General features: G+C 43.3%; 1 protein-coding gene across 1 annotated transcript in view; it reads left to right on the top strand.

Moving 5' to 3' along the window:
- The first annotated feature begins 19,023 nt into the window (after nt 1-19,023).
- The window catches only part of LOC144510882 (carboxylesterase notum2-like), a 36,977-nt gene continuing 28,316 nt past the window's right edge, over nt 19,024-27,684 (top strand). Inside the window, exons 1-4 of the mRNA XM_078240928.1 lie at nt 19,024-19,142; nt 19,216-19,557; nt 19,756-19,808; nt 26,857-26,952. Coding sequence (XP_078097054.1) covers nt 19,229-19,557; nt 19,756-19,808; nt 26,857-26,952 — 478 coding nt within the window. The 5' untranslated portion in view covers nt 19,024-19,142; nt 19,216-19,228. The remainder of the gene's footprint in view (nt 19,143-19,215; nt 19,558-19,755; nt 19,809-26,856; nt 26,953-27,684) is intronic.

The raw sequence follows: 27,684 nt of genomic DNA, 5'->3' as shown, positions 1-27,684 counted from the left end.
TTTGAGAATTAGGTTCTTGGATTTATATTAAATACTTATCAAAATATCTTTGGAGACAACACTCACATTTTGAAGTGGATTACACATTTATGATTTCCAGCTGGTTCCTCACTTTAATGTTCGGATTATATTCCACATCAGCCAGAAATCTAGTGAATTATTGACAATGTCTACATTTGAAAAGTATCAGAAACGATTTACTACAATTCCTTCATTTCTGAGATATTTGAATCTGTTTAACACATTGCAAGACAGCGCTGGCGAAAGATGGATGAGATGTTTGTGTGAAATCTAAAATCAGACTTAAAAAAAATGAAAGGCTAATTTATGACAGTGTGAAATATTTGGAGGCTCTGATCTCTATGATGGTGCGTGCTTATTTGATTTGTTCCTGGTTAGATGATTGTATACTTGCTTACTGGAAGTCATGAAGATCAAGTTGGGATTTGGCAGCACATGAGAGGTAACTGTGAGTGTGCTCAGTGTGGCTCTGTCAGACAGGTCCCTCACACTCTGCAAGGCAACACACTGATTTATCTCTGTATGAACTGTAAAAATTGACTGATTGCTTTTGGTGCAAGGTACAACGCAACTTTATTTTGCAATTAAAATTGAAATAATTAAAATCAAAGGACCTTCAATTATCTTCAAATAAATTCTAATTGTTAAATATTTTATGCTTTTTAAGTGTTTCATTTCTTTATCTTTTGAGTCTTTCTATACCACATGCTGTACCACTGAGATACCTGGATCAAACAATTGGCCAAGTGACATGTTCCTAATCCTCTCCCAATTCAGTTAACATGTCAGAGTCGTGTGTGGTGACTCAGTCTCTGATTTCCCCCTTTTCCGACCTCCTCTGATCAACATCTCGCAAAGTCACAGCCGAGAGCCGACAGCTATCAGTAACCCTGGAAGTAGATTTCCAACACCGAGATGTTCTGTATCACAATGCTGGGAGTATCGGGTTCCATGGAGTACATTGTCTCCAGTCTTTGAGGCCTGGGGTTGGTCAATGACTCTGACCACTGGTCTTAACGTTGTCCTGTCCTCAGTGTTCATTGAGAGAGGCTGGAGGCTGCTGAACGTGATGGGTCGTCACCTGCTGGAGTCGAGGTTTCTCTTTACCGGGTTTCGGGACAATGACATGGCGGAGATGCAAAGGCTTTGGTGAAACTCTGGATGGATCCTGAATGTTTCTCAACAAACCTATCATGAATGGATGGTTATATTATCCAGCACCTCTCACTGTACAAGTAATTAAAGGATATATTGAAGGATAGATGTCAGGATATCGATATCGAAGGATAGATGTCAGGATAACAGGAAAACTTCATAATTAATCTTGCGATTATACTCCTGATTTAGTGATATTTGCCGGAATTTTACCGGCCCGCCTGTCACAGGAATTGGAGCGGGCGAGGGGCGGAGCATGGGAAGGAGGTCCGTTGACCTCGGACGGAATTTTATGGTTTCGGGACAAGCAAGGCTGTAAACTCCCGCCCACTGTCTGTAATCCTGACAGGAGTGTGTGGTATCTGAGCACAGAGGCATTGTCACCTGCCATCCTGTTATCCTGCAAAAATCAGGATTCATTAATCCTGGACTGTTCCCTCTGTAATGATATCCTGGTGTTGATCCTGCACTGTGCTTTTACATATTGATGCGGCAATCCTGTAACTGAGCTCAGAGGCAAATTTCACTGTCTATCCTGTGTAGAGTCACATTCTGCAGCTCTTCATTAACCCTTGTTAATCACTGAATGTATCTCCTTTAATTTCATTGATCCTATTACATGATGTATCGCATTGATGGGGCAATCCTCTGAGTGTGCACGGGAGTGAATTTTTGCCTGTTATCCTGTTATCCAGTTGTCCTGATATCCTGGTGAATCCAGGAACCTCCATGTATCCTTAGTGGAATGGATTCTGTAGTGTCCTTCCCATTTCTGAGGAGTGTGTTAGGGTGTAAGGTACGAGATCCATGTGATTTTTATCCGTCTTCTCATCATATAATCCTGGCATTTATAGGGTGGAGTTTTTTATCTGTTAACCTTTATCACAATTATGGTTATAATGGATAGTGCCATTGCAGGGAGGTGGAGAGCTGGTTTAATATGGAGGTAGTGAGTAAGGAGCATAAAGTCCTCACAGCGGGTGAGGAAAACCCCGCTGGAACTTATGGGCTCGTGTATTATTGGTATTTCAGTAGTTTCGGGGTTATAGAATCTCTGATTAACCTCTGTTATGGTGCAGACAGACTAAATGGTCGGAATTTTACCGGCAAGTCCGCCCCGGAATCGGGATGGGTGAGGCTCACAGAACGGAGTTCTCCATTGGCCACGGGCGGGATTTTATGAGCCTCGCCCGAGCGAGGTGGTAAAATATCGGCCTATAGAAACATAGAACGAAACATAGAAAAACTACAGCACAAAAAACAGGCCCTTCGGTCCCACAAGTTGTGCCGAACATATCCCTACCTTTTAGGCCTACCTATAACCCTCCATCCTATTAAGTCCCATGTACTCATCCAGGAGTCTCTTAAAAGACCCTATTGAGTTTGCCTCCACCACCACTGATGGCAGCCGATTCCACTTGCCCACCACCCTCTGTGTGAAAAACTTCCCCCTAACATTTCCCCTGTACCTACCCCCCAGCACCTTAAACCTGTGTCTTCTTGTAGCAGCCATTTCCACCTTGGGAAAAAGCCTCTGAGGGTCCACCCGATCTATGCCTCTCAACATCTTATACACCTCTATTAGGTCTCCTCTCATCCTACGTCTCTCCAAGGAGAAAAGACCGAGCTCCCTCAGCCTATCCTCATAAGACATGCTGCTCAATCCAGGCAACATCCTTGTAAATCTCCTCTGCACCCTTTCAATTTTTTCCACATCCTTCCTGTAATGAGGCGACCAGAACTATCCTGGATTTTCCCAGCCCGCTGCAGTGAATGGAGATTTAGCTGGCTGCCAACTTTTGCAGCCTTGCTGCAGTGGGTGCGTGAATGGCAGGTAAGATTTCGCCCATTGTATTGTATCGTTGGTGCCTTTAAGGTGGCTGGAGATGGGGGAAGCTTTCTTTGATGCATGTCCAAGTGTGGTGCAAAAATCCATGGTGGTATAACTGCCATTTTACCTGAATTTACCTGTATTTACCTGTAATTATCTGTATTTACCTGTATTTTTTATTGTTGAATAATCAATGGCAGTTGCCACTTTAATGATTTGCTTTCCAATAGAAGCTCTATCACCGTTATAGTGTGAGATCGGTTGTACACTGCTCTGACAATTGTGGTGTATCCTGTTATCCTGATATCCTAATATTTCCCCATCCATTGATATATCCTTTCATTACTTGTATAATGAGAGCTGCTGGATGTAATGAATAATCCAAACCAAGTGTGTTGGCTTTATTTTTCTGTCTCTTCCTACTTGTATTAGTTTGAATATGATCTTTTAAAACATTTTTTATGGGGATTTGGGCGTCGCCGGCTGGGCCAGCATTTGTTGCCCATCCCTCATTGCCCTTGACCTGAGTGTCTCACTCGGCCATTTCAGAGGGCAGTTGAGAGTCAACCACTTTGCTGTGGGTCTGGAGTCACAGGTAGGCCAGACCGGGTAAGGACGGCAGATTTCCTTCCCTGAAGGACATTAGTGAACCAGGTGGGTTTTTCTGACAATCAACAATGGTCATCAGTAGATTCTTAATTCCAGATATTTATTGAATTCAAATTCCACCATCTGCTGTGGTGAGTTTGGAACCCAGAGCATTACTCTGGGTCTCTGGTTTGCTCGTTCACTGACAATACCATAACACCACCGCTCCCCATAGTGACAGTCTTGGGAGATGTTTGTGGAATTTGCCTATCACTAAGATGTGAGGTATGTGGAAGTGAGGGTTACCATGGTACTGGGATTGTCAGTTTGGTAAGAAGCTGTAGTGAAAGGTGTGGATCAGTGACTATAGAGAATGAAGGGGAGCTGGGGTGGGAGTGTGGCTCAGAGATATCGGGGGCATGAGCAGAGAGTAAAGAGAATAAAGGTATCTGGCATAGCAAGGGTTAATGTGGGATTGGGAAAGAGTACCTCCCACAGTGTGATGTAAAGAGACACATGACCTGAGACCAGAGACAGTCGTGGATGAGACAGAGACCTGTGTATGAGGAAGCACGGAGCTAGCTCTTAGCTTGAGTTATACCCTGTATATGTGTCCGGGAATCACACAAGACTCACAGCCTCTTACTGGACAGACAACATATGACAATACCCTTTCCATGCCAACTGTGCTGAGATCATTGAATTCCCATTGGCACTGGAGGCTGGGATCTGGAATTATCTCCAAGGCAAACTACTTCCCACTGATTGAGGGATTCTGGATCCCGGAGAGATTCCCGTTCCTTGGGGAAAAGCATCCTTCACCTCTCTGCCCTGGAGTAGGGCTTCATACATAGCATTGGAAAACCGAGGTGCCTTGTCTGGATTTCTCCCAGCCATCATCTCCAATCTGGGGAATGATTCTGGGATTTACAGGGGAGGTGCTTTTCACAAAGATATGTCAATCTTGAAGTGAGGTCAGAGATGCCTGATCTCTCACCCTCCTTAAAATCGAAACGATTCATGTTCAGCCAATGCTGCATTCGCCATTCACTGGCCGGTTTGCCTGAATTAAATAAAATCCCAGCATGCATTCCATCTTTTGTCTTTATCTTTCCAGCTCCTTATCTTTGGAGCTGTGAAAAAAGACAAACTAATGAAGTTACAAAGTAAAAGTCCAAAGGAAATTCTTCTTAAAACCACGTTAGGCTGTGGGAGCATTTACTTCTCAAATACATCTGCTCACAGCGCCAGGGACCCGGGTTCGATTCCCGGCTTGGGACACTGTCTGTGCGGAGTCTGCACATTCTCCCCGTGTCTGCATGGGTTTCCTCCGGGTGCTCCAGTTTCCTCCCACAGTCCGAAAGATGTGCTGGTTAGGTGGATTGGCCGTGCTAAATTCTCCCTCAGTGTACCCGAACATGCGCCGGAGTGTGACAACCAGGGGATTTTCACAGTAACTTCATTGCAGTGTTAATGTAAGCCTACTTGTGACACCAATAAATAAACTTTCAACAAATTAAGCTTTTCCGATCTCTACGAAAAATAATAATGTGATTGTAGTCCAGCAGAACAGGTTTTTTAGGAGTTAATTAGGTGAGCTGATTAATACTGAGGTTGACTGCAGTGATTTGATTTGATTTGATTTATTATTGTCACATGTATTAGTTTACAGTGAAAAGTATTGTTTCTTGCGCGCTATACAGACAAAGCATACCATTCCTAGAGAAGGAGAGAGTGCGGAATGTAGTGTTACAGTCATAGCTAGGGTGTAGAGAAAGATCAACTTAATGCAAGGTAGGTCCATTCAAAAGTCTGATGGCAGCAGGGAAGAAGTTGTTCTTGAGTCGGTTGGTACGTGACCTCAGACTTTTGTATCTTTTTCCTGAAGGAAGAAGGTGGAAAAGAGAATGTCCGGGGTGCGTGGGGTCCTTAATTATGCTGGCTGCTTTGCCGAGGCAGCGGGAAGTGTAGACAGTGTCAATGGATGGGAGGCTGGTTTGTGTGATGGACTGGGCTACATTCATGACCTTTTGTAGTTTCTTGCATTCAGTGTAGTTCAGTGTACAGAGTCTTCGAAAGATAACTGTCAGGGGGAGGATTGAAACAGTTGTTGCTCTCGTATCTGGGACCTGCCACGAATATAGATTGATGGGTCAGTGTCTGAGTTTTAGAAAGAAAATGTGACTCAATTCCCATTCAGCCACCTTCTAACTGGTGTGGAGTAAAATCTTTCGATTTGTACCAATAATTTCAGAAAGATCTCAAATGAATCAGCTTCGTTTTTTTCTATGTTGGCAATTTTCTGTCCCTGAATCAGACAGAAATTTTGTGCCAATCTGTGGTGAATTATTGGTTCTTCCTCCACTGGAAGTACTGAACAAGTTCGTGAGATATGGGATACTTCCAGCAGCAATGAGATGTTTCCCATTCCATCACTCTGGATTAGACTCAAGTTCAGGTCCAGGTATAGAAACATAGAAGATAGGAGCAGGAGGAGGCCATTCGGCCCTTCGAGCCTGCTCCGCCATTCATCACGATCATGGCTGATCATCCAACTTAATAGCCTAATCCTGCTTTCTCCCCATAACCTTTGATCCCATTCACCCCAAGTGCTATATCCAGCTGCCTCTTGAATACATTCAATGTTTTGGCATCAACTACTTCCTGTGGTAATGAATTCCACAGGCTCTCCATTCTTTGGGTGAAGAAATGTCTCCTCACCTCCATCCTAAATGGTCTATCCCGAATCCTCAGACTGTGACCCTGGTTCTGGACTCCCCCACCATCGGGAACATCCTCCCTGCATCTACCCTGTCTAGTCCTGTTAGAATTTTATAAGTCTCTATGAAATCCTCACTCATTTGTCTGAACTCCAGTGAAAACAATCCTAACCTAGTCAATCTCTCCTCATACATCAGTCCCACCATCCCCGGAATCAGCCTGGTAAACCTTCGCTGCACTCCCTCGAGAGCAAGAACATCCTTCCTCAGAAAAGGAGACCAAAACTGTACACAATACTCTAGGTGTGGCCTCACCAAGGCCCTGTATAATTGCAACAACACATCCCTGCTCCTGTACTCGAAACCTCTCGCAATGAAGGCCAACATGCCATTTGCCTTCTTTACCGCCTGCTGCACCTGCATGCTTACCTTCAGTGACTGGTGCACAAGGACACCCAGGTCCCGCTACACACTCCCCTCTCCCAATTTACAACCATTCAGGTAGTAATCTGCCGCCTTGTTTTTGCTTCCAAAGTGAATAACCTCACATTTATCCAAATTATACTGCATCTGCCATTGATTAGCCCACTCACCCAACCTGTCCAGATCATTCTGAAGGATCTCTGCATCCTCGTCACAGTTCACCCTCCCACCCAACTTGGTATCATCTGCAAACTTCAAGATGTTACATTATGTTCCCTCATCCAAATCATTAATATATATTGTGAATAGCTGGGGTCCCAGCACCGCTCCCTGTGACACCCCACTAGTTACTACCTGCCAATTTGAAAAGCACCCATTAATTCATACTCATTGTTTCCTCTCTGCCAACCAGTTTTCTATCCATCTCAATACACTTCCTCCAATCCCATGTACTTTAATCTTGCACGATAATCTCTTATGCGGGACTTTGTCAAACGCTTTCTGAAAGTCCAAATATACTACATCGACTGGTTCTTCTTTGTCAACTCTTACTGGTTACATCTTCAAAGAATTCCAACAGATTTGTCAAGCATGATTTTCCCTTCATAAATCCATGCTGACTCTGTCTGATCCTGCCACTGCTTTATAAGTGCTCTGCTATAAAGTCCTTGATAATAGATTTGAGAATTTTCTCCACTACTGATGTTAAGCTTACTGGTCTATAATTCCCTGCTTTCTCTCTACCTCCCTTTTTGAATATTGGAATGACATTATCTACCCTCCAATCTGCAGGGACTGTTCCAGAGTCTATAGAATCCTGGAAGATGACCACCAATGCATCCACTATTTCTAGAGCCACTTCCTTAAGTTCTCTGGGATGTAGATTATCAGGCCCTGGGGATTTATCCCCTTCAATTCCATCAATTTTCCCAGCACCATTTCTCTACTAATATTGATCTCCCTCAGTTCTTCCCTCTCACTAAATCCTGCATTCTCCAACATTTCTGGCATCTGATTTGTGAAGACAGAACCAAAGTATGTATTCAGTTGCTTGGCCATTTCTTTGTCCCCTATTATACATTCCCCTGTTTCTGTCTGTCGGGGACTTAAGAACATAAGAACATAAGAAATAGGAGCAGGAGTAGGCCATCTAGCCCCTCGAGCCTGCCCCGCCATTCAATAAGATCATGGCTGATCTGAAGTGAATCAGTTCCACTTACCCGCCTGCTCCCCATAACCCTTAATTCCCTTACCGATCAGAAATCCATCTACCTGTGACTTAAACATATTCAACGAGGTAGCCTCCACCACTTCAGTGGGCAGAGAATTCCAGAGATTCGCCATCCTCTGAGAGAAGAAGTTCCTCCTCAACTCTGTCCTAAACTGACCCCCCTTTATTTTGAGGCTGTGCCCTCTAGTTCTGGTTTCCTTTCTAAGTGGAAAGAATCTCTCCACTTCTACCTTATCCAGCCCCTTCATTATCTTATATGCCTCTATAAGATCACCCCTCAGCCTTCTAAACTCCAACGAGTACAAACCTAATCTGCTCAATCTCTCCTCATAATCTACACCCCTCATCTCCGGTATCAACCTGGTGAACCTTCTCTGCACTCCCTCCAAGGCCAATATATCCTTTCGCAAGTAAGGGGACCAAAACTGCACACAGTATTCCAGCTGCGGCCTCACCAATGCCTTGTACAGATGCAGCAAGACTTCTCTGCTTTTATATTCTATCCCCCTCGCGATAAATGCCAACATCCCATTTGCCTTCTTGATCACCTGTTGTACTTGCAGACTGAGTTTTTGCGACTCATGCACAAGGACCCCCAGGTCCCTTTGCACAGTAGCATGTTGTAATTTTTTTTCCATTTAAATAATAATCCAATTTGCTATTATTTCTTCCAAAGTGAATAACCTCGCATTTGCCAACGTTATACTCCATCTGCCAGACCAACATTTGTCTTCATCAACCTCTCTCTTCATGTAGCTATAGAAACTCTTAGTGTCAGTCTTTATGTTCCCTGCAAGCTTACTTTTGTACTGCATTTTCCCCTTCTTAATCAATCCCTTGGTCCTTCTTTGCTGAATTCTAAACTGCTCCCAATCCTCAGAGCTATTATTTTTCTTGGCCAATCTGTATGCTTATCTTAGATCGGATACACTCTCTAATTTCCTTTGTAAGCCATGGATTGGCCTCTTACCCATTTTGCTTTTGTGCCAGACAGGAATAAACAGTTGCTGCAGTTCCCCATGCTTTCCTTGAATGTTTGCCATTGCCTATCCACTATCATTGCTTTAAGTAACTCTCCCCAATCTATCAAGGCCAATTCATGCCTCATCCTCATAGTTTCCTTTATTATGATTCAGCACCCTAGTCTCCGAATCAACTACTTCACTCTCCATCTTGATAAAAAATTCTATCATGTTATGGTCGCTCATCCCCAAGGGGCCTCGTACAGCTAGATTGGCAATGATTCCCTTCTCATTACACAGCGCCCAGTCCATATGGAACAATGTTAAAATTAAGTCTTTAATTGGCTCTCTGTCTCCAATTTATCTGATACAATGATTGAAATGAAAGCATTGCCATGTTTCCCGACAGTAATTTGAAATGTAATTCCTATTGTTCCCTGATCTAAGAACATAAGAACATAAGAAATAGGAGCAGGAGTAGGCCATCTAGCCCCTCGAGCCTGCCCCGCCATTCAATAAGATCATGGCTGATCTGACGTGGATCAGTACCACTTACCCGCCTGATCCCCATAACCCTTAATTCCCTTACCGATCAGGAATCCATCCATCCACGCTTTAAACATATTCAGCGAGGTAGCCTCCACCACCTCAGTGGGCAGAGAATTCCAGAGATTCACCACCCTCTGGGAGAAGAAGTTCCTCCTCAACTCTGTCTTAAACCGACCCCCCTTTATTTTGAGGCTGTGTCCTCTAGTTTTAACTTCCTTACTAAGTGGAAAGAATCTCTCCGCCTCCACCCTATCCAGCCCCCGCATTATCTTATAAGTCTCCATAAGATCCCCCCTCATCCTTCTAAACTCCAACGAGTACAAACCCAATCTCCTCAGCCTCTCCTCATAATCCAAACCCCTCATCTCCGGTATCAACCTGGTGAACCTTCTCTGCACTCCCTCCAATGCCAATATATCCTTCCTCATATAAGGGGACCAATACTGCACACAGTATTCCAGCTGCGGCCTCACCAATGCCCTGTACAGGTGCATCAAGACATCCCTGCTTTTATATTCTATCCCCTTCGCAATATAGGCCAACATCCCATTTGCCTTCTTGATCACCTGTTGTACCTGCAGACTGGGCTTTTGCGTCTCATGCACAAGGACCCCCAGGTCCCTTTGCACGGTAGCATGTTTTAATTTGTTTCCATTGAGATAGTAATCCCATTTGTTATTATTTCCTCCAAAGTGTATAACCTCGCATTTCTCAACGTTATACTCCATTTGCCATATCCTCGCCCACTCACTCAGCCTGTCCAAATCTCTCTGCAGATCTTCTCCGTCCTCCACACGATTCACTTTTCCACTTATCTTTGTGTCGTCTGCAAACTTCGTTACCCTACACTCCGTCCCCTCCTCCAGATCATCTATATAAATGGTAAACAGTTGCGGCCCGAGTACCGATCCCTGCGGCACGCCACTAGTTACCTTCCTCCAACCGGAAAAACACCCATTTATTCCGACTCTTTGCTTCCTGTCGGATAGCCAGTCCCCAATCCACTTTAACACACTACCCCCAACTCCGTGTGCCCTAATCTTCTTCAGCAGCCTTTTATGGGGCACCTTATCAAACGCCTTTTGGAAATCCAAAAACACCGCATCCACCGGTTCTCCTCCATCAACCGCCCTAGTCACATCTTCATAAAAATCCAACATGTTCGTCAAGCACGACTTTCCCCTCATGAATCCATGCTGCGTCTGATTGATCGAACCATTTCTATCCAGATGCCCTGCTATCTCCTCTTTAATAATGGATTCCAGCATTTTCCCTACTACAGACGTTAAGCTGACCGACCTATAGTTACCCGCCTTTTGTCTCCTTCCTTTTTTAAACAGCGGCGTAACATTAGCTGTTTTCCAATCAACCGGCACTACCCCAGAATGCAACGAGTTTTGATAAATAATCACTAACGCATCCACTATTACCTCTGACATTTCTTTCAATACCCTGGGATGCATTCCATCCGGACCCGGGGACTTGTCCACCTTCAGTCCCATTAGTCTACCCAGCACTGCCTCTCTGGTAACATTAATTGTATTAAGTATTTCTCCTGCTGCCAACCCTCTATCGTTAATATTTGGCAAACTATTTGTGTCCTCCACCGTGAAGACCGACACAAAAAACTTATTTAAAGACTCAGCCATATCCTCATTTCCCACTATTAACTCCCCCCTCTCGTCCTCCAAGGGTCCAACATTCACTCTAGCCACTCTATTCCTTTTTATATATTTATAAAAACTTTTACTATCATTTTTTATATTAATTGCTAGCCTAGCTTCATAGTCTATCCTTCCTTTCTTTATCGCTTTCTTAGTCTCTCTTTGTTGTTTCTTAAATTTTTCCCAATCACTTGTTTCTCCACTATTTTTGGCCACTCTGTACGCAGCTGTTTTTATTTTAATACTCTCCTTTATTTCCTTCGTTATCCACGGCTGGTTCTCCCTTTTCTTACAATCCTTGTTTTTTGCTGGAATATATTTTTGCTGAGAACTGAAAAGGATCTCCTTAAAAATCCTCCACTGTTCCTCAACTATCCTACCTGCCAGCCTGCTCTCCCAGTCTACCTTAGCCAATTCATCCCTCATCCTATCATATTTCCCTCTGTTCAAACAGAGGACACTGGTTTGGGACCAAACTTTCTCCTCTTCCATCTGAGTCAGAAATTCGACCATATTGTGGTCACTAGACCCAAGAGGGTCCTTCACAATAAGATCCTTAATTCTACCTACCTCGTTACACAATACCAGATCCAAAATAGCTAGTTTCCTCGTCCACTCCGTAACATGCTGTTCAAGGAAACTATCCCGACAGCATTCTAAGAACTCTTCCTCCATTCCACCCTTACCGACTTGAGTCAGCCAATCAATATGCAGGTTGAAGTCCCCCATGATTATTGCCGTTCCGTTTTTGCACGCATCCATTATTTGCTTGTTTATAGCCCTCCCCACCTCAACATTATTATTTGGGGGCCTATAGACCACGCCTACTAGTGTCTTTCTCCCCCTACTATTCCTTATCTCTACCCATAACGATTCCACGTTTTGTTCCTTAGAGCCTATGTCATCCCTCACTAGTACCCTGATATTATCTTTTATTAACAGAGCTACCCCACCACCTTTTCCTTCCTGTCTATTCTTCCTAAATGCCTGATACCCCTGGATATTCATCTCCCAGTCCTGGTCTCCCTGCAGCCACGTTTCTGTAATGGCCACTAGATCATACCCATTAATGCTGATTTGCACCATCAACTCATTAACTTTGTTCCGAATGCTTCGTGCATTCAGGCAAAGTGTCTTTATTCCAGCTTTTATCTGGACCCGATTTGATGAAACGCTATCAACCTCTCCCTCGCCCTCTACTCCTTTAAATACTTGAATGCCCTCATTCACTTGCACTCGCTCCCTCTCCTCTACCATTGATTTCATAATTCCTCTTACCTCTGCACCCTCCCCCCCATAAATTAGTTTAAAGCCCTATCTACAGCCCTAGTGATACGATTCGCTAGGACTCTGGTCCCAGCACGGTTCAAACGGAGACCATCCCATCTATACAGGTCCCATCTACCCAAATACTGGTGCCAATGCCCCATGAATTCGAACCCATTCCTCCCACACCAATCCTTAAGCCACGCATTCGTCTCCTTAATCCTATTAACCCTGCACCAATTCACACATGGCTCAGGTAGTAATCCAGAGATTACCACCTTGTTGGTTCTGCGTTTTAATTTGTTCCCTAGCTCTTCGTACTCCCTCTGCAGATCCTTCGTTCCTGTTTTGTCTATGTCATTGGCACCTACATGGACCACGACAACTGGGTTTTCACCCTCCCACTCCAGATTCCTCTGCAACCCAGATGATACATCCTGGACCCGAGCACCAGGCAGGCAACACAACCTACGGTATTCCTTATCTCCCGTCACAATAAGACAGTTTTGTATTTGAATGGAGACAGGGGTATACTTAGCGCTGCATCGTGCAATAATGAAATAACATTCTCTTTGAAATTAAAACTTTGCCACACATTTAAATTAATTTTAATAACCTGGATGCAATTTAAGAAGTATTTAGATAGGCACTGGCAAAGTCAAGGAATCTGAGGCTGTGTGCCAAGCACTGGGAAATGGGGTTAGAATATTTGGGTGGTATGTCTTTGACCAGCCCATGATGGGCTGAAGGGCCTTTCTTTGTGCTGTATGGATTCTATAATTCTAACGAAAATTTTCATTTTTGTTCATTTGGGTTCAAGGAGGGAGAAATTTTTCATCATTTGCAGAACTATGGAGAGAGCATTATCTTTTTAATTTCTTGGAGAGAACAAGCCCCCTCACCCCCCATGATCCTCCCTTTGCCCAAACGTACTGGACCAGACACAAGGGCTGGAACTCTACCAGCTCTCCTGTCACGGAATCGAAGCGGGCGAGGGTCCGACAACAGGAAATTTCTGTGGACCTCAGGCAGGGATTTCTGGTCTTGCCCGAGTGAGGCGGTAAAACCCCACCCAATGTGTGGTGTGAAGGAAGAGGGTAGGAACAGTTCTGTCAATGTGAAGGAGGAGACAGATAGGCCTTTAATTAGTGGCAGGATGAAGGGTTATGGGGAGTCGGCAGGAAGATGGGATTGAGGCTGAGATGAGATTAGCCATGATTGTAATGAATGGGGGAGCAGGCTCGAGGGGCTGAATGGCCTCCTCCTGCTTGTTCTTATGTTCGAATAGCAAAGTATGGAGGGGAACTCTGAGATATCTTCTCATGATGATAAAAGAAACTCATGCAAACCGACCACTTATCACTTTATGTGGTTCCTTGTGTCCTGAGGTGTTTGAAATATCCTTTTAACAAAATAATGAATGGAATCAAAGAGGGCGGCATGGTAGCACAGTGGTGGGCGGTACGTGGCACAGTGGTTAGCACTGCTGCTTCACAGCGCCAGGGACCTGGGTTTGATTCCAGCCTTGGGTGACTGTGTGGAGTTTGCACAGTCTCCCCGTGTCTGCGTGGGTTTCCTCCGGGTGCTCCAGTTTCCTCCCAAAGTTGACACTAAGGGGCAATTTAACATGGACAATCATGTGTAGGATGAATTGGCCATGCTAACTTACCCCTTAGTGTCAGAGCAGGGTAAACACATGGGGTTTTGGGGATAGGGCCTGGGTGGGATCGTTGTCAGTGCTGGCTCAATGGGCTGAATGGCCTCTTTCTGTACGGTAGGGATTCTATGATTCCAGGTACCAGTTTCTGAATTGTTCAAAAAAATGCAACTGAATCTGTTTACATATTTTCAGATTAAATCTGATATTTGTTCCAAATGATTGTTGGTATTCTGAAGTAAGGATTCTATCTTTTAAATCCTAATAATTTCACGTGTTAATGGAATCAGGATTCCAGGTGCTGCCTCTGACATGTTTAAGTGTGCCTAAAATGATAACACTGATTAAATAATTATGGTACAATTCTTCAAAACTACAAAGAGAATGTCAAACTAAGCAAGCTAAGAGGAAATAAATTACATTTTTGCATAATCTTATAGAGTTTCAACAATTTTTATTATTTGAAGTTGTCCCATAGGAATTGTAATATTTCTAAAGTGGCAATATGAGATTTCCTCTTTCAAAATGTTGAGATAAGCGATGATTTTCTAATCAAATGTCCTCGAAAAACATCAGAACCATTGCCAGTGCAACAGCGCTGGTACAGATCACCTTATCGTGGAGATGAGCTTCTTCAGATGGTCCTTGTGATCTGGACATGAGGCTATTTAAACCACACTGTTGATGTGTGCCCTCCTGTGGTCAGGTTGCAAATTACTATTACAGAAATTTCCCTTTAAAGTTTATGTTCGGAAAACGTCTATTCATGGTTCCATGAATTATCACAAATTAAATCTCCAGCTGTCAAAGTACTATCCATTCACATCGCTTGATAATTTCAATTCAATATTTATTCTTCGATCAAAGCCCTTGCCCCTAATTGCTGGAAACAATTTTTACCATTTTGGATCTCGGCAAAATGAATATTATTGAAGCGATGGTTTAATTTGATTTGATTTGATTTATTATCGTCACACGTAGAGTAGACAGAAGGAATCTGTTTCCCTTGGGAGAGGGTTCAAAAGCTAGGGGTTACAGTTTCAAGCTAAACGTCAGAAGGATTATTTGATTTGATATTGATTTGATTTGATTTATTATTGTCACATGTATTAGTATACAGTGAAAAGTATTGTTTCTTGTGCGCTATACAGACAAAGCATACTGTTCATAGAGAAGGAAAGGAGAGGGTGCAGAATGTAGTGTTACAGTCATAGCTAGGGTGTAGAGAAAGATCAACTTAATGCAAGGTAGGTTCATTCAAAAGTCTGATGGCAGCAGGGGCAGCAAGGTGGCACAATGGTTAACACTGCTGCTTCACAGCACCAGGGACCCGGGCTCAATTCCTGGCTTTGGTCACTGCCTGTGTAGAGTTTGCACATTCTCCCCGTGTCTGCAAGGGTTTCCTCCGGGTGCTCTGGTTTCCTCCCACAGTCTGAAAGATGTGCTGGTTGGGTGCATTGACCCGAACAGGTGCTGGACTGTGGCAACTAGGGGAATTTCACAGTAACTTCATTGCAGTGTTAATGTAAGCCTTGCTTGTGACTAATAAATAAACTTTAAAAAGAAGCTGTTCTTGAGTCGGTTGGTACGTGTCCTCAGACTTTTGTAACTTTTTCCCGACTGAAGAAGGTGGAAGAGAGAATGTCCGGGGTGCGTGGGGTCCTTAATTATGCTGGCTGCTTTGCCGAGGCAGCGGGAAGTGTAGACAGAGTCAATGGATGGGAGGCTGGTTTGTGTGATGGATTGGTGCTTAAGGGCTAAGATTTTCAGTTCAGGTGAAACTTGCACCATCTTCAGCAAGCGTCCATTTTGATGAAGTAATCGTCATTTGTATTTACCAAACTCAGAAAGTATCATAAACAAGTGTAAGCGGGCAGGATTTCAGAATGTAGCCTTTTTCAAAAGTAACATTTTTTCCTTGTGTATGTGGAAGACGAGTAATGCAGTGCAGCTTTATTCATCCAGTGAGTTGGGTTTATCAGCCTGAAAACAAAGCATGTTTGATCGAAGGTTCTAGTCCACCACTCGCGTGAGTAACTCAGTTTTAAATAAAAAACTCCAGAAGAACAATACAGAACCACTTCATGTCACATCGGAGTGAGGCAGCAAAGTAAACACGTGATTATTAAGGCCTATGCCTAGAATAAAGTTCCTTTCTCAGACCCACAAAGAGAGACAATTGATGGGAACTAGCCACGGTAATGAACCAATGTGGGGCTGTTATCAATCACATGGGTTCGGGCAGCTTCTAGTGTTTCACTTAAACAAAAGACCATGGAAATCCAATTTGCAGTGGACCTCATTTACTCCTGAAATTCCTCGATCTTTTGCCCTAGTTAAGCAGATTTCAGGTGAATTGTGCTGAAATAACTAAAACATCCAGTGGAAACTCCAGGCCAAGTTGTCTGAAAACTATAAATTAAATAAAAGACTAACTTTAGTTACTTCCCTTAGTTACTCAATTGGCCTTGATGTGTTTTAGAGATCTTTGCGTTGATTTTCACGTTCCATCCAGGCAGCAAACCAGCAAGTGGACCTTGTGGCTGGTTTAAAAATTGTCCAATTTTGTATCTCCATTCCCCTTGGGTGGTTCCTGCGATGGGCTTTGAGATCTAGAATGCCTGGAATGTTGGAAATCTAGCCCCTTGCCTTACAAAATCAAAGAGATTTTTACATGGGTAAAGCAAAAGCCATGATTAATTCCATCAAACACCTGTGGACTGAATGCAGCAGATACAAGGTAGTATTTTCACACATACACAAACCGAGCTCTTGTTTCGTGTTACAGATGATAAGGGAGTAAGAAAGTTACAAAGTAAATGTACATCTTTCATCTTATAAAACCAAGAATTATTCTAAGATAATAAAACATTAATGTCTGTTCTCTGTTGTGAGGTATTCCACTGGAGCAGTTAATCCAGTTGAAATTAAACCCGTTTGATGTGCTTCTAAAAGGTGTTGGTAACATTTTCCAGTAAATTGATCAAATTGTCCATCTCTGAGCTCAATTCCTGAACAGACATTAAACAGGGAGTGTTATCTGTCAGTTCCTCAGACTCAGGAATCCAGTACTCAAAGAGTAAGATGTTATTCACAATAGATGAGGAGTCATAACTCTGTGAATTAGCTAAACCTTGATAATTGTCAATAACAGCTTCCGATATTCAGACTTATTTTATTTATAAACAATTCGTTGCATTAAAGGAACGTTCTCGTTTGGGACAGAAGCATTGTCCATGAGGACACAATTGGTGATGCAGTTACAAAATCCAGTCAATGATTGGATTGCATCAGCCTCAATACATTAATGTATTGCCCTCCCCGAAAAAACCTCACGTAAAACACTGGAGATGTGGGTGATCCAGCGTCCGCTCCGGGAAATGTGTCCCCTGGTCAATGGAATTGCAATTTTCCATTGAGCTTTCAGACTGAGCTATTCCCAGCCTCCCCAGGACCTTGTGAAAAATCTTAATTCAGCAACATTCCTTCAGCAATAACAATACGGCAGCGTAAATAAAATGCAAAGAGACAATTCCCAAAGATGTTTGAAAATTCATTTGTTTCCCGACTTTCAATGATAAAAATCAGATAAATGCCTGAGCCACACAATGATTGACAGGAAGATCTCAGTAACTTTAAAGCCATGCTAATTTCAAGGTTGTTAGTAACTGGTTAGCACTCAGTGAGAAATTGTGCCACGTTTTGGCATCAAAAAACAATCTGTCAACATTAAATGATTGCTTGAAAGATACTGGAGTCTGGTGTCGCTCCCCATAAACACTTAAAAGACCCTGCTTTCCTGTAATGACAGATCCTGTCAATCTTTGATGTAATGGGGGACTGGTTCTAATGATGGATCTTAGCACTGGCTCAACTAGTAGGGCTGACAAATGTGAATGTCCAGCATTTCATTGATGAGTGTTTGGTTAGAGCACAGCACTCGTGATCTCCTTTAATGATCAATACGTCATCCTCCTGCTATCTGAATGATATGCAGGACAGGTTCAAATAGCCACTGTTTTCCTTCAAAGTGTTCAACAGAAACTTGGTGCTGATGGCTATTTACTTCAGGCTCTCTGGAGAGGAACTCTGCATCTGAATTCAAAGGTAAAGCCACGAAACCTGCTTCAGTAATCTATGTTGTGCCACACCTAATATTGCCAAATGATGTTGTGATTATTAATAACTTCTGAGCTTTTTAACAGAATGAGCTATTCCCAGCTAGGTTTTTATGTAGAATTTTGCCATATTTATTGAATCAATTGTTCCAATGTAGCCTTACCACATTGTCCAAGTATTGCGATTATTTCAACTTACTTTAGGATATTTCTTAATTTGCTTCTGACAAGAAGTAGAAAGAATCTTTGTGAAGTTGTCTTGCTGAATTTATTTTGAAAGTGGATTGCGTTGCTTCCAAAGCATTGGTCTGAAATACTGTGAAAAAATTGTAAAACACACAATGCTTTCTTCAACTTGTGTCATTTAGCATAATGACAAGCAGGTAGTTGATTTTATTTTTAAAATTTTAATTACAGCTGAGCGCTCTAAAGAATCAATGAGTTTGAGTAGAAGCAGAAAGTGACAGAGCAGATTTATAGAAATCTTTGTGTTGAGAATGTTTTCTGTGATCTTTCTATTTGCTAGTTTGTTTTTGTGGATTCTGCAAAGTGAATTCCATATAAGAACGGAATCTGATTTAAACAGCCCCACAACCGAGCTTCTCCGGAAGAGTAAAAGAAGGAAGTTAGAAGCAGCGGGATTGTAGGTGTCAGAACAAAGGCGAGATTTATAGCCTTCACATTCATGCCTTTATGTCCAATCCATGTCATCTTCACCTTCTTGGCACCAGCTCAAAGCAAGCTTTAAGAAAGAGAAATTTGATCCAGATGGCAACAATATAAAATCAAATTCACATCCGAGATTTGAGTAGATCCAATATTTCTTTCTTTGCACTAGGTTGGCATCAAGACTAATCCTCACTCATTCACTGTCTTTCAAAGAGTATTGAGACCAAAAGGCTTCCGAATCTAACTAAGATCACCATTGCAACGACTTCCTTCCGCACACTTACAAAGGTATGCATTATTTGAAACTTTCTTTTTCAAGTTGACAAAGTTCACTGCTTAACAAGTGTGTCATTTTTTGCAGCTCACATTGTGCCATGAACCTCTTCAGCTTTGTCTTGTTCATCGCCTTGCTGGGAGCAGCAATGTCCCAGAACAGGTCAAATTCAAAGGGTATATCCAGAAATTCTAACCCAAGTCGAAGGGCTCCGAATCCAGCTGGTGAAGCAACACAAACAGTCAATAATGAAGACCCACCGCATGGTAATCTCACTGCGTCGCAAGATAACAGCAACAACCTAGTGTCTCATGTCAGGACTCTCGCCCAGACCCTGTATCAATGCTCCAAATCAGCCTCTACTGATGAGATGAAACTTAACTTTCTGAAGAGTACAACAGTAACATGCAATGATGGAACTCCAGCAGGGTATAAAATACATTTTAAATATGTTAAATGTAGAAAAAGTACACATGTCTCCAGTTTGATTGTGTCTACTTAAAGATTAAAATATTCAAACTGACATTTTTAAATTAGAATCAAATTAACACAACATATGGCTGCTGTGATTGTGTATTATGGATTTTATATTGACTTTTGTTGCATTTATGACTTGTTAATTCACAGATATTACATAAGGGAGTCCAAAGGGAGCAAGCGCTGGTTAATATTTTTAGAAGGTATGTGAAATATAGCAAACTAATGGATGTAGACTCTTTATGTGTGAATGGAATTATTAAAATCACCACATTAACTGGAAAATAATCCTGAGAGGCAGGATTTATGAACATTTGGAAAGGAATAGTACGATCAGAAATAGCCAGCACGGCTTTGTCCGAGGCAGATCATGCCTTACGAGTCTGATTGAGTTTTTTGAAGATGTGACTAGACACTTAGATGGGGGAAGAGCGGTAGATGTAGTTTATATGGATTTCAGCAAGGCGTTTGATAAGGTGCCCCATGCAAGGCTTATGGAGAAAGTGAAGGGGCATGGGATACAAGGGGACGTTGCTTTGTGGATTCAGAACTGGCTTGCCCACAGAAGGCAAAAAGTGGTTGTAGATGGGTCTTTTTCAGAATGGAGGTCGGTCACCAGTGGGGTGCCCCAGGGATCTGTTCTGGGACCCTTGCTCTTTGTGATTTTTATAAATGACCTGGATGAGGAAGTGGAAGGATGGGTTGGCAAGTTTGCTGATGACACAAAGGTTGGAGGTGTTGCGGATAGTGTAGAGGGATGTCAGCAGTTGCAACGGGACATAGATAAGATGCAAGACTGGGTGGAGAAGTGGCAGATAGACTTCAACCCAGTGTGTGGTGGTTCATTTTGGCAGGTCGAATAGGATGGAAGAATATAATATTAAGGGTAAGATGCTTGGCAGTGTGGAAGAACAGAGGGATATTGGGGTCCGGGTTCATAGGACGCTCAAAGCGGCGTCGCAGGTTGAGGCTGTGGTTAAGAAGGCGTATGGAATACTGGCCTTCATCAATAGAGGAATTGAGTTTAGAAATCGGGAGATGATGCTGCAGCTGTATAGGACCCTGGTCAGATCCCACCTGGAGTACTGTGCCCAGTTCTGGTCGCCTCATTACAGAAAGGATGTGGAAGCCATAGAACGGGTGCAGAGGAGATTTACGAGGATGTTGCCGGGATTAAGTGGTATGCCTTATGAGGATAGGTTGAGAGAGCTAGGTCTATTCTCCTTGGAGAGGCGAAGGATGAGAGGTGACCTGATAGAGGTGTATAAGATGTTGAGGGGTATTGATAGAGTGGATTCTCAGAGGCTTTTACCCAGGGCTGAAATGGTTGTCATGAGAGGCCACAGGTTTAGGGTGCTGAGGAGTAGGTATAGAGGAGATGTTAGGGGTACATTTTTCACTCAGAGGGTGGTGGGTGCGTGGAATCGGCTGCCGGTTGTGATGGTGGAAGCGGATTCGATTGAGTCTTTTAAGAGACTTTTGGATAGGTTCATGGAGGTTAGTAAGATAGAGGGTTATAGATGAGCCTAGAAGGTAAGGAAATTGTTCGGCGCAACTTGTGGGCCGAAGGGCCTGTTTGTGCTGTAGCTTTTCTATGTTCTATGTTCTATAATTTGTTTGAACTGAGTTCATAGATAATGCATTTAATGAATTTATGAAATTTTTCGATAGTTAATTATTAGGTCGATGTTTTATTGAAACAACATTAGAAATTTCAACCTATGAACTCTATGTAAAAGCAGTTAGCGCAATGCTATACCTCGCGTGCTATTTTAATACAGGCAATAATCCATTAATAATGTCCACAGGAATGCAGTGAATTCACTGGAAAGGGACAATTTTAACCTGACTCGCATGTCGAGAAACTGGAGCAATTGGGTACAGTGTTGGGTTCATACCCTGCCTGATTTTCCTGCCCGTTGAATGATATTGGACAGGGTGTAATATCAACATCTCACCCCATCCTATGGGCTTTCCACCTGGTGAGTTAAGGGGTTGTGCATTTCAGACAGAGATGTGGAGGGTAATGGAACAGTGGAATTCTTTACCGCCGATGGCTGTAGAGGCTGGGTCAGTATGTTTGAGGCTGAGACAGACAGGTTTTTGATCAGTAAGGGAATCGAGGGGATAAGGCGGGAAAGTGGAGTTGAGGATTATCACATCAGACCAGTCATGAGCTCATTGATTGGCAGAGTAGGCTCGATGGGCCGAATGGCCTATTTCTGCTCCTACATTTAATGGTTTTACAGTCTCACGGTTGGGTTAAAATTGCCCCTTTGTTTTTGTGAAGCTTTCAACTCAGAATTTTGACCTTATGTTGTTGTACACTTCCTGCTCTGCGACTGGCATTGTGGAACTGGATAACTTTTTTTTAATTCATTCGTAGGACATGGGCGTTGCTGGTTGGCCAGCATTTATTGCCCATCACTAGTTGCCCTTGGCTAGGCCATTTCAGAGGGCAGTTACTTGCCCTCTGAAATTAGTTGCAAATAGGTTGTAGCAGTCTCAGTGTAGACCCCAGTTTCAATCTGTTTACTAGCCAGTCAGAGTTTCAGTGTGCTGGTATGCTATGCAGACGGTTTTGAAACATTATTTATGTCTGCAGTATATTTAAATTCTCGTGCAAGTTCTGGTTAAAGTCCCTGAATGGTATCAGGCATCACGATAGGCTGACATGTTTCAGTAATGGTTCAATGGGTACCAGCTCATCCCCAGGTCAGAAAGTTTCAGTGACCTGAGCAGATAATCTATGCTGACACTTCTGTGCCCTCTCAGAGCTCACCGTCTCTCGTATGAGATGTGAAGCTGAGGTCGACTCCCTCAGGTGAATGTAAAATCAAATCTCACGAGGCTATTTGAGGAAGAGTTCTCCCGAGTGTGATGTCCTTTAATCCTTCAAACAACTCCACCAAATCTGATCATGACCTCATTACTCTTTGTCGCATTCTTGACATTACAACAATGACTACTCTTTGAAATTAGCTGTGACGCATTCGGAGACACCGTGAGGTCAAACACATGGGGATAAAACCAATAGAAAGAAAATCTGAAAAAAATAACTTGGTCAAGCGAGGATGTTACGAGAGCGAAAGTTGTAGAAGTGATTGTGGACTAAAATGATTGCATTTTGTTGAGAAGTTGGTGATAGAAAATCTTTGAACAAAGAACAAAGAAAATTACAGCACCAGAACAGATCCTTCAGCCCTCCAAGCCTGCACCGACCATGCTGCCCAACTAACTAAAACCCCCTACCCTTCCGGGGACCATATCCCTCTGTTCCCATCCTATTCATGTACTTGTCAAGACGCCCCTTAAAAGTCACTACTGTATCCGCTTCCACTACCTCCCCCGGCAACGAGTTCCAGCCACCCACTACTCTCTGTAAAAATCTGCGTCGTACATCTCCTTTAAACCTTACCCCTCGCACCTTAAACTGATGCCCCCGAGTAATTGACTCTTCCACCCTGGGAAAAAGCTTCTGACTATCCACTCTGTCCATGCCTCTCATAATCTTGTAGACTTCTATCAGGTCTCCCCTCAACCTCCGTCGCTCCAGTGAGAACAAACCAAGTTTCTCCAACCTCTCTTCATAGCTAATGCCCTCCATACCAGGCAATATTCTAGTAGATCTTTTCTGTACCCTCTTCAAAGCCTCCACATCCTTCTGGTAGTGTGGCGACCAGAATTGAACACTATATTCTAAGTGCGGCCTCACTAAGGTTCCATAAAGCTGCAACATGACTTGCCAATTTTTAAACTCAATACCCCGGCCGATGAAGGCAAGCATGCCGTATGCCTCCTTGACTACCTTCTCCACCTGCATTGCCACTTTCAGTGACCTATGTACCTGTACACCCAGATCCCTTTGCCTATCAATACTCTTAAAGGTTCTGCCATTTACTGTATATTTCCTATCTGTATTAGACCTTCCAAAATGCATTACCCCACATTTGTCCGGATTAAACTCCATCTGCCATCTCTCCACCCAAGTCTCCATCCGATCTATATCCTGCTGTATCCTCTGATGGTCCTCATTGCTATCCGCAAATCCACCAACCTTTGTGTCGTCCGCAAACTTACTAATCAATCCAGTTACATTTTCCTCCAAATTATTTATATATATTACAAACAGCAAAGGTCCCAGCACTGATCCCTGAGGAACACCACCTGTCACAGCCCTCCATTCAGAAACACACCCTTCCACTGCTACCCTCTGTCTTCTTTGACCGAGCTAGTTTTGTATCCACCTTGCCAGCTCACCTCTGATCCCATGCGACTTCGCCTTCTGCACCAGTCTGCCATTAGGGACCTTGTCAAAGGCCTTACTGAAGTCCATGTGGACAACATCCACTGCCCTACCCTCATCAATCATCTTCGTCACTTCCTCAAAAAACCTGTTCAAGTTCGTGAGACACGACCTCCCCTTCACAAAACCATGTTGCCTCTCACTAATACGTCCACTTATTTCCAAGTGGGAATAAATCCTGTCTTGAAGAATCCTCTCCAGTAATTTCCCTACCACAGATGTAAGGCTCACTGGCCTGTAATTACCTGGATTATTCTTGCTACCCTTCTTGAACAAAGGAACAACATTGGCTATTCTCCAATCCTCTGGGACCTCCCCTGTAGCCAGTGAGGATACAAAGATTTCTCTCAAGGCCCCAGCAATTTCCTCTCTTGCCTCTCTCAGTATTTTGGGGTATATCCCATCAGGCCCTGGGGACTTGTCCACCTTAATGTTTCTCAAGTACCCCAGTACCTCCTCCTTTTTGATCTCAACGTGACTCAAACTATCTACACACCCTTTCCGAGACTCGTCATCCACCAAGTCCTTCTCTTTGGTGAATACTGACGCAAAATACTCATTTAATACCTCGCCCCTTTCTCTTGGCCTCCAGTTATCTTAGGATTTATCTGGACTTTATCTTTAATCTGGTAAACTCAATTATATAAGAAAGTAGCAAGGTAAGTGATAAATAAGTGTCATTTTTATTAAAATTGAAGTAAAACATTTCCATTTTAACAGAATAAGAACATTACAAATTTCTAACAGGGTTAGACAGGGTAGATTCAGAAAGAATGTTCCCGATGGTGGGGGAGTCCAGAACTAGGGGTCATAGTTTGAAGATAAGGGGTAAACCTTTTATCATAGAAATGATAAAAGATTTACCCCTTTTAGAACTGAGCTGAGGAGAAATTTCTTCACCCAGAGGGTGGCGAATGTATGGAATTCACTACCACAGAAAGTAGTTGAGGCCAAAATGTAGTCTGATTTCAAAAAGAAATTAGATATAGCTCTTGGGGCTAAAGGGATCGAGGGATATCGGGGGGAAGGGGGATAACAGGATATTGAATTCAATGATCAGCCATGATCAAAATGAATGGTGGAGCAGGCTCGAAGGGCTGAATGGCCTACTCCTGCTTCTAGTTTCTATATATTGTAAACTGCAGCATATAAGACAACCCAGTGTATAACCCAGTCAATATTTCTGGCCCAAAAAAATGTTTTTGGGGTGGCACTGTGGGTTAGCACTGCTGCCTCACAGCATCAGAGACCTGGGTTCAATTCCCAGCTTGGGTCACTGGCTGTGTGGAGTTTGCACGTTCTCCCTGAGTCTGTGTGGGTTTCCTCCGGGTGCTCCGGTTTCCTCCCACAGTCCAAAGATGTGCAGGTTAGTTGCATTAGCCGTGCTAAATTGCCCTTAGTGTGTAGGTGAGGTGGATGCATACACTAGTGTATAAGTTAACTCCCACTTCCAGCCACAATGTGCCATGCTCATGTTAGCTGCCAACTTCAATGTTGCACCTTGCAAATGCATTCCTTACTTCCCATACCTTATAACTGGGAGCAAGCAAGCAAGCAGGCGAAACCAGCTGTGGTGTGAAAATGTTTGTGTGCTTGAGTCATGATCCCTCTTTGTATCAGGAGTGGAAGACAATTCAAAATGGTGGCCTGTCACATCGACGCTAGTGTTTCAGTTTTATACTCGGCGTACAGATCGACCTTAGTCTCACAGTTATTTCGAGGCTTCATAGGTTGATTTATATGCTGACATCAATGGTAAACTCTTTAACCAAATCAAAATCCCACTCAATTTCATTACTTTAATTTTCATTATTTACGAGGAAGCAATGGCCGAGTGGTATTATTGTTAGAGTCATAGAGGTTTACAGCATGGAAACAGGCCCTTCGACCCAACTTGTCCATGTCACCTAGTTTTTGTCACTGAGCTAGTGCCAATTGCCTGCATTTTTCCCATATCCTTCTATACCCATCGTACCCATGTAACTGTCTAAATGCTTTTTAAAAGACAAAATTCCTGCTCTACTACTGCCTCTGGCAGCTTGTTCCAGACACTCACCATCCTCTGTGTGAAAAAATTGCCCCTCTGGACACTTTTGTCTCTCTCCCTTCTCACCTTAAACCTATGCCCTCTAGTTTTAGACTCCCCTACCTTTGGGAAAAGATATTGACTATTTAGCTGATCTATGCCCCTCATTATTTTATAGACCTCTTTAAGCCTCCTACGCTCCAAGGAAAAAGACTATTATTAATCCAGAAACTCAGCTAATGTTCTGGGGGACCCGGGTTCAAATCCCACCAATGGCAGATGGTGGAATTTGAATTCAATAAAAAATATCTGGAATTTAGAATTTACTCTTGACCATGAAACCATTGCCAATTGTCAGAAAAACCCATCTGGTTCATTAATGTCCCTTTAGGAAAGGAAATCTGCTGTCCTTATCTGCCCTTGGGCAACTAGGGATGGGCAATAAATGCTGGCCAGCCAGCGACGCCCATGTCCCACAAATGAATAAAAAAAGCTTTCATGAAGCTCCATTTGTATTAGATAAATTATGCAGGGGGCGGCACGGTGGCACGGTGGTTAACACTGCTGCCTCACAGTGCCAGGGACCGGGGGGTCAATTCCTGGCTTGGGTCACTGTCTGTGTGGAGTTTACACATTCTCCCCGTGTCTGTGAGGGTTTCCTCCGGGTGCTCCGGTTTCCTCCCACATTCCAAAAGATGTGCTGGTTAGGTGCATTGGCCATGCTAAATTCTCCCTCAGTGTACCCGAACAGGCGCTGGAGTGTGGCGACTAGGGGATTTTCATAGTGACTTCACTGCAGTGTTAATGTAAGCCTACTTGTGACTAATAAATAAATAATCTTCAGTGTTGGATAAATATTGTTAGTCAAGTGAGGAGTTGAGCCTTATTTATTTTCTATTTCTTTTGTGAATGAACATAGGTGGCTGGTGTTGTTATAACAAGGAAAGCTGTGATGCAAGGTACAGATCGATTCCACGGCTCATGAGTTCCTCTGAATGGCCACAAGTTCACAAAGGTAAAGATATTCTGACGGACCTGAATTTAACTGTAGCCCAGGAACACGCCATTTGTTCGGTCTGGTCTGGTTCAGTTCTGAGAGCTTGGTGCTGTACGTTGCTGTGAGCTGAGGTTTCTCCAGCCTGTCACCCTCTGCACAGCCTGTGTGAATAGGGTAAGCAACTGGGGCACTCTTTAACCAATCAGATTGATATATCACTCTGAATAAGCACAGAGTGAATTCACAATAGTCGGACATCGAGCGCAGAAAGACAAGTCAATGGAAGGAAGGAAAGTCTGGATTAAGAGAGAAAGAAAAGGAAAGAGAAAGTTTTAAAAGTAAATCCTTCTTTATAAATTCATAAGATCTGGGAGCAGAATGAGGCCATTCGGCCCATCGAGTCCGCTCTGCCATTCGATCATGGCTGATATGCTCCTCATCCCCATTTTCCTGTCTTCTCCCCATAACCCTTCAACCCATTACCAATTAAAAATCTGTCTAACTCCTCCTTAAATTTACTCACTGTCCCAGCATCCACCGCACTTTAGAAACATAGAAACATAGAAAAACTACAGCACAAACAGGCCCTTCGGCCCACAAGTTGTGCCGAACACATCCCTACCTTCTAGACCTACCTATAACCCTCCATCCTATTACGCTCCATGTACTCATCCAGGAGTCTCTTAAAAGACCCTATTGAGTTCGCCTCCACCACCACTGACGGCAGCCAACTCCACTCGCCCACCACCC

The sequence above is a fragment of the Mustelus asterias genome, chromosome 23, assembly GCF_964213995.1.
Source record: "Mustelus asterias chromosome 23, sMusAst1.hap1.1, whole genome shotgun sequence".
NCBI classification, from domain to species: Eukaryota; Metazoa; Chordata; class Chondrichthyes; order Carcharhiniformes; family Triakidae; genus Mustelus; species Mustelus asterias.
This window is presented reverse-complemented; position numbering and strand designations above follow the sequence as displayed.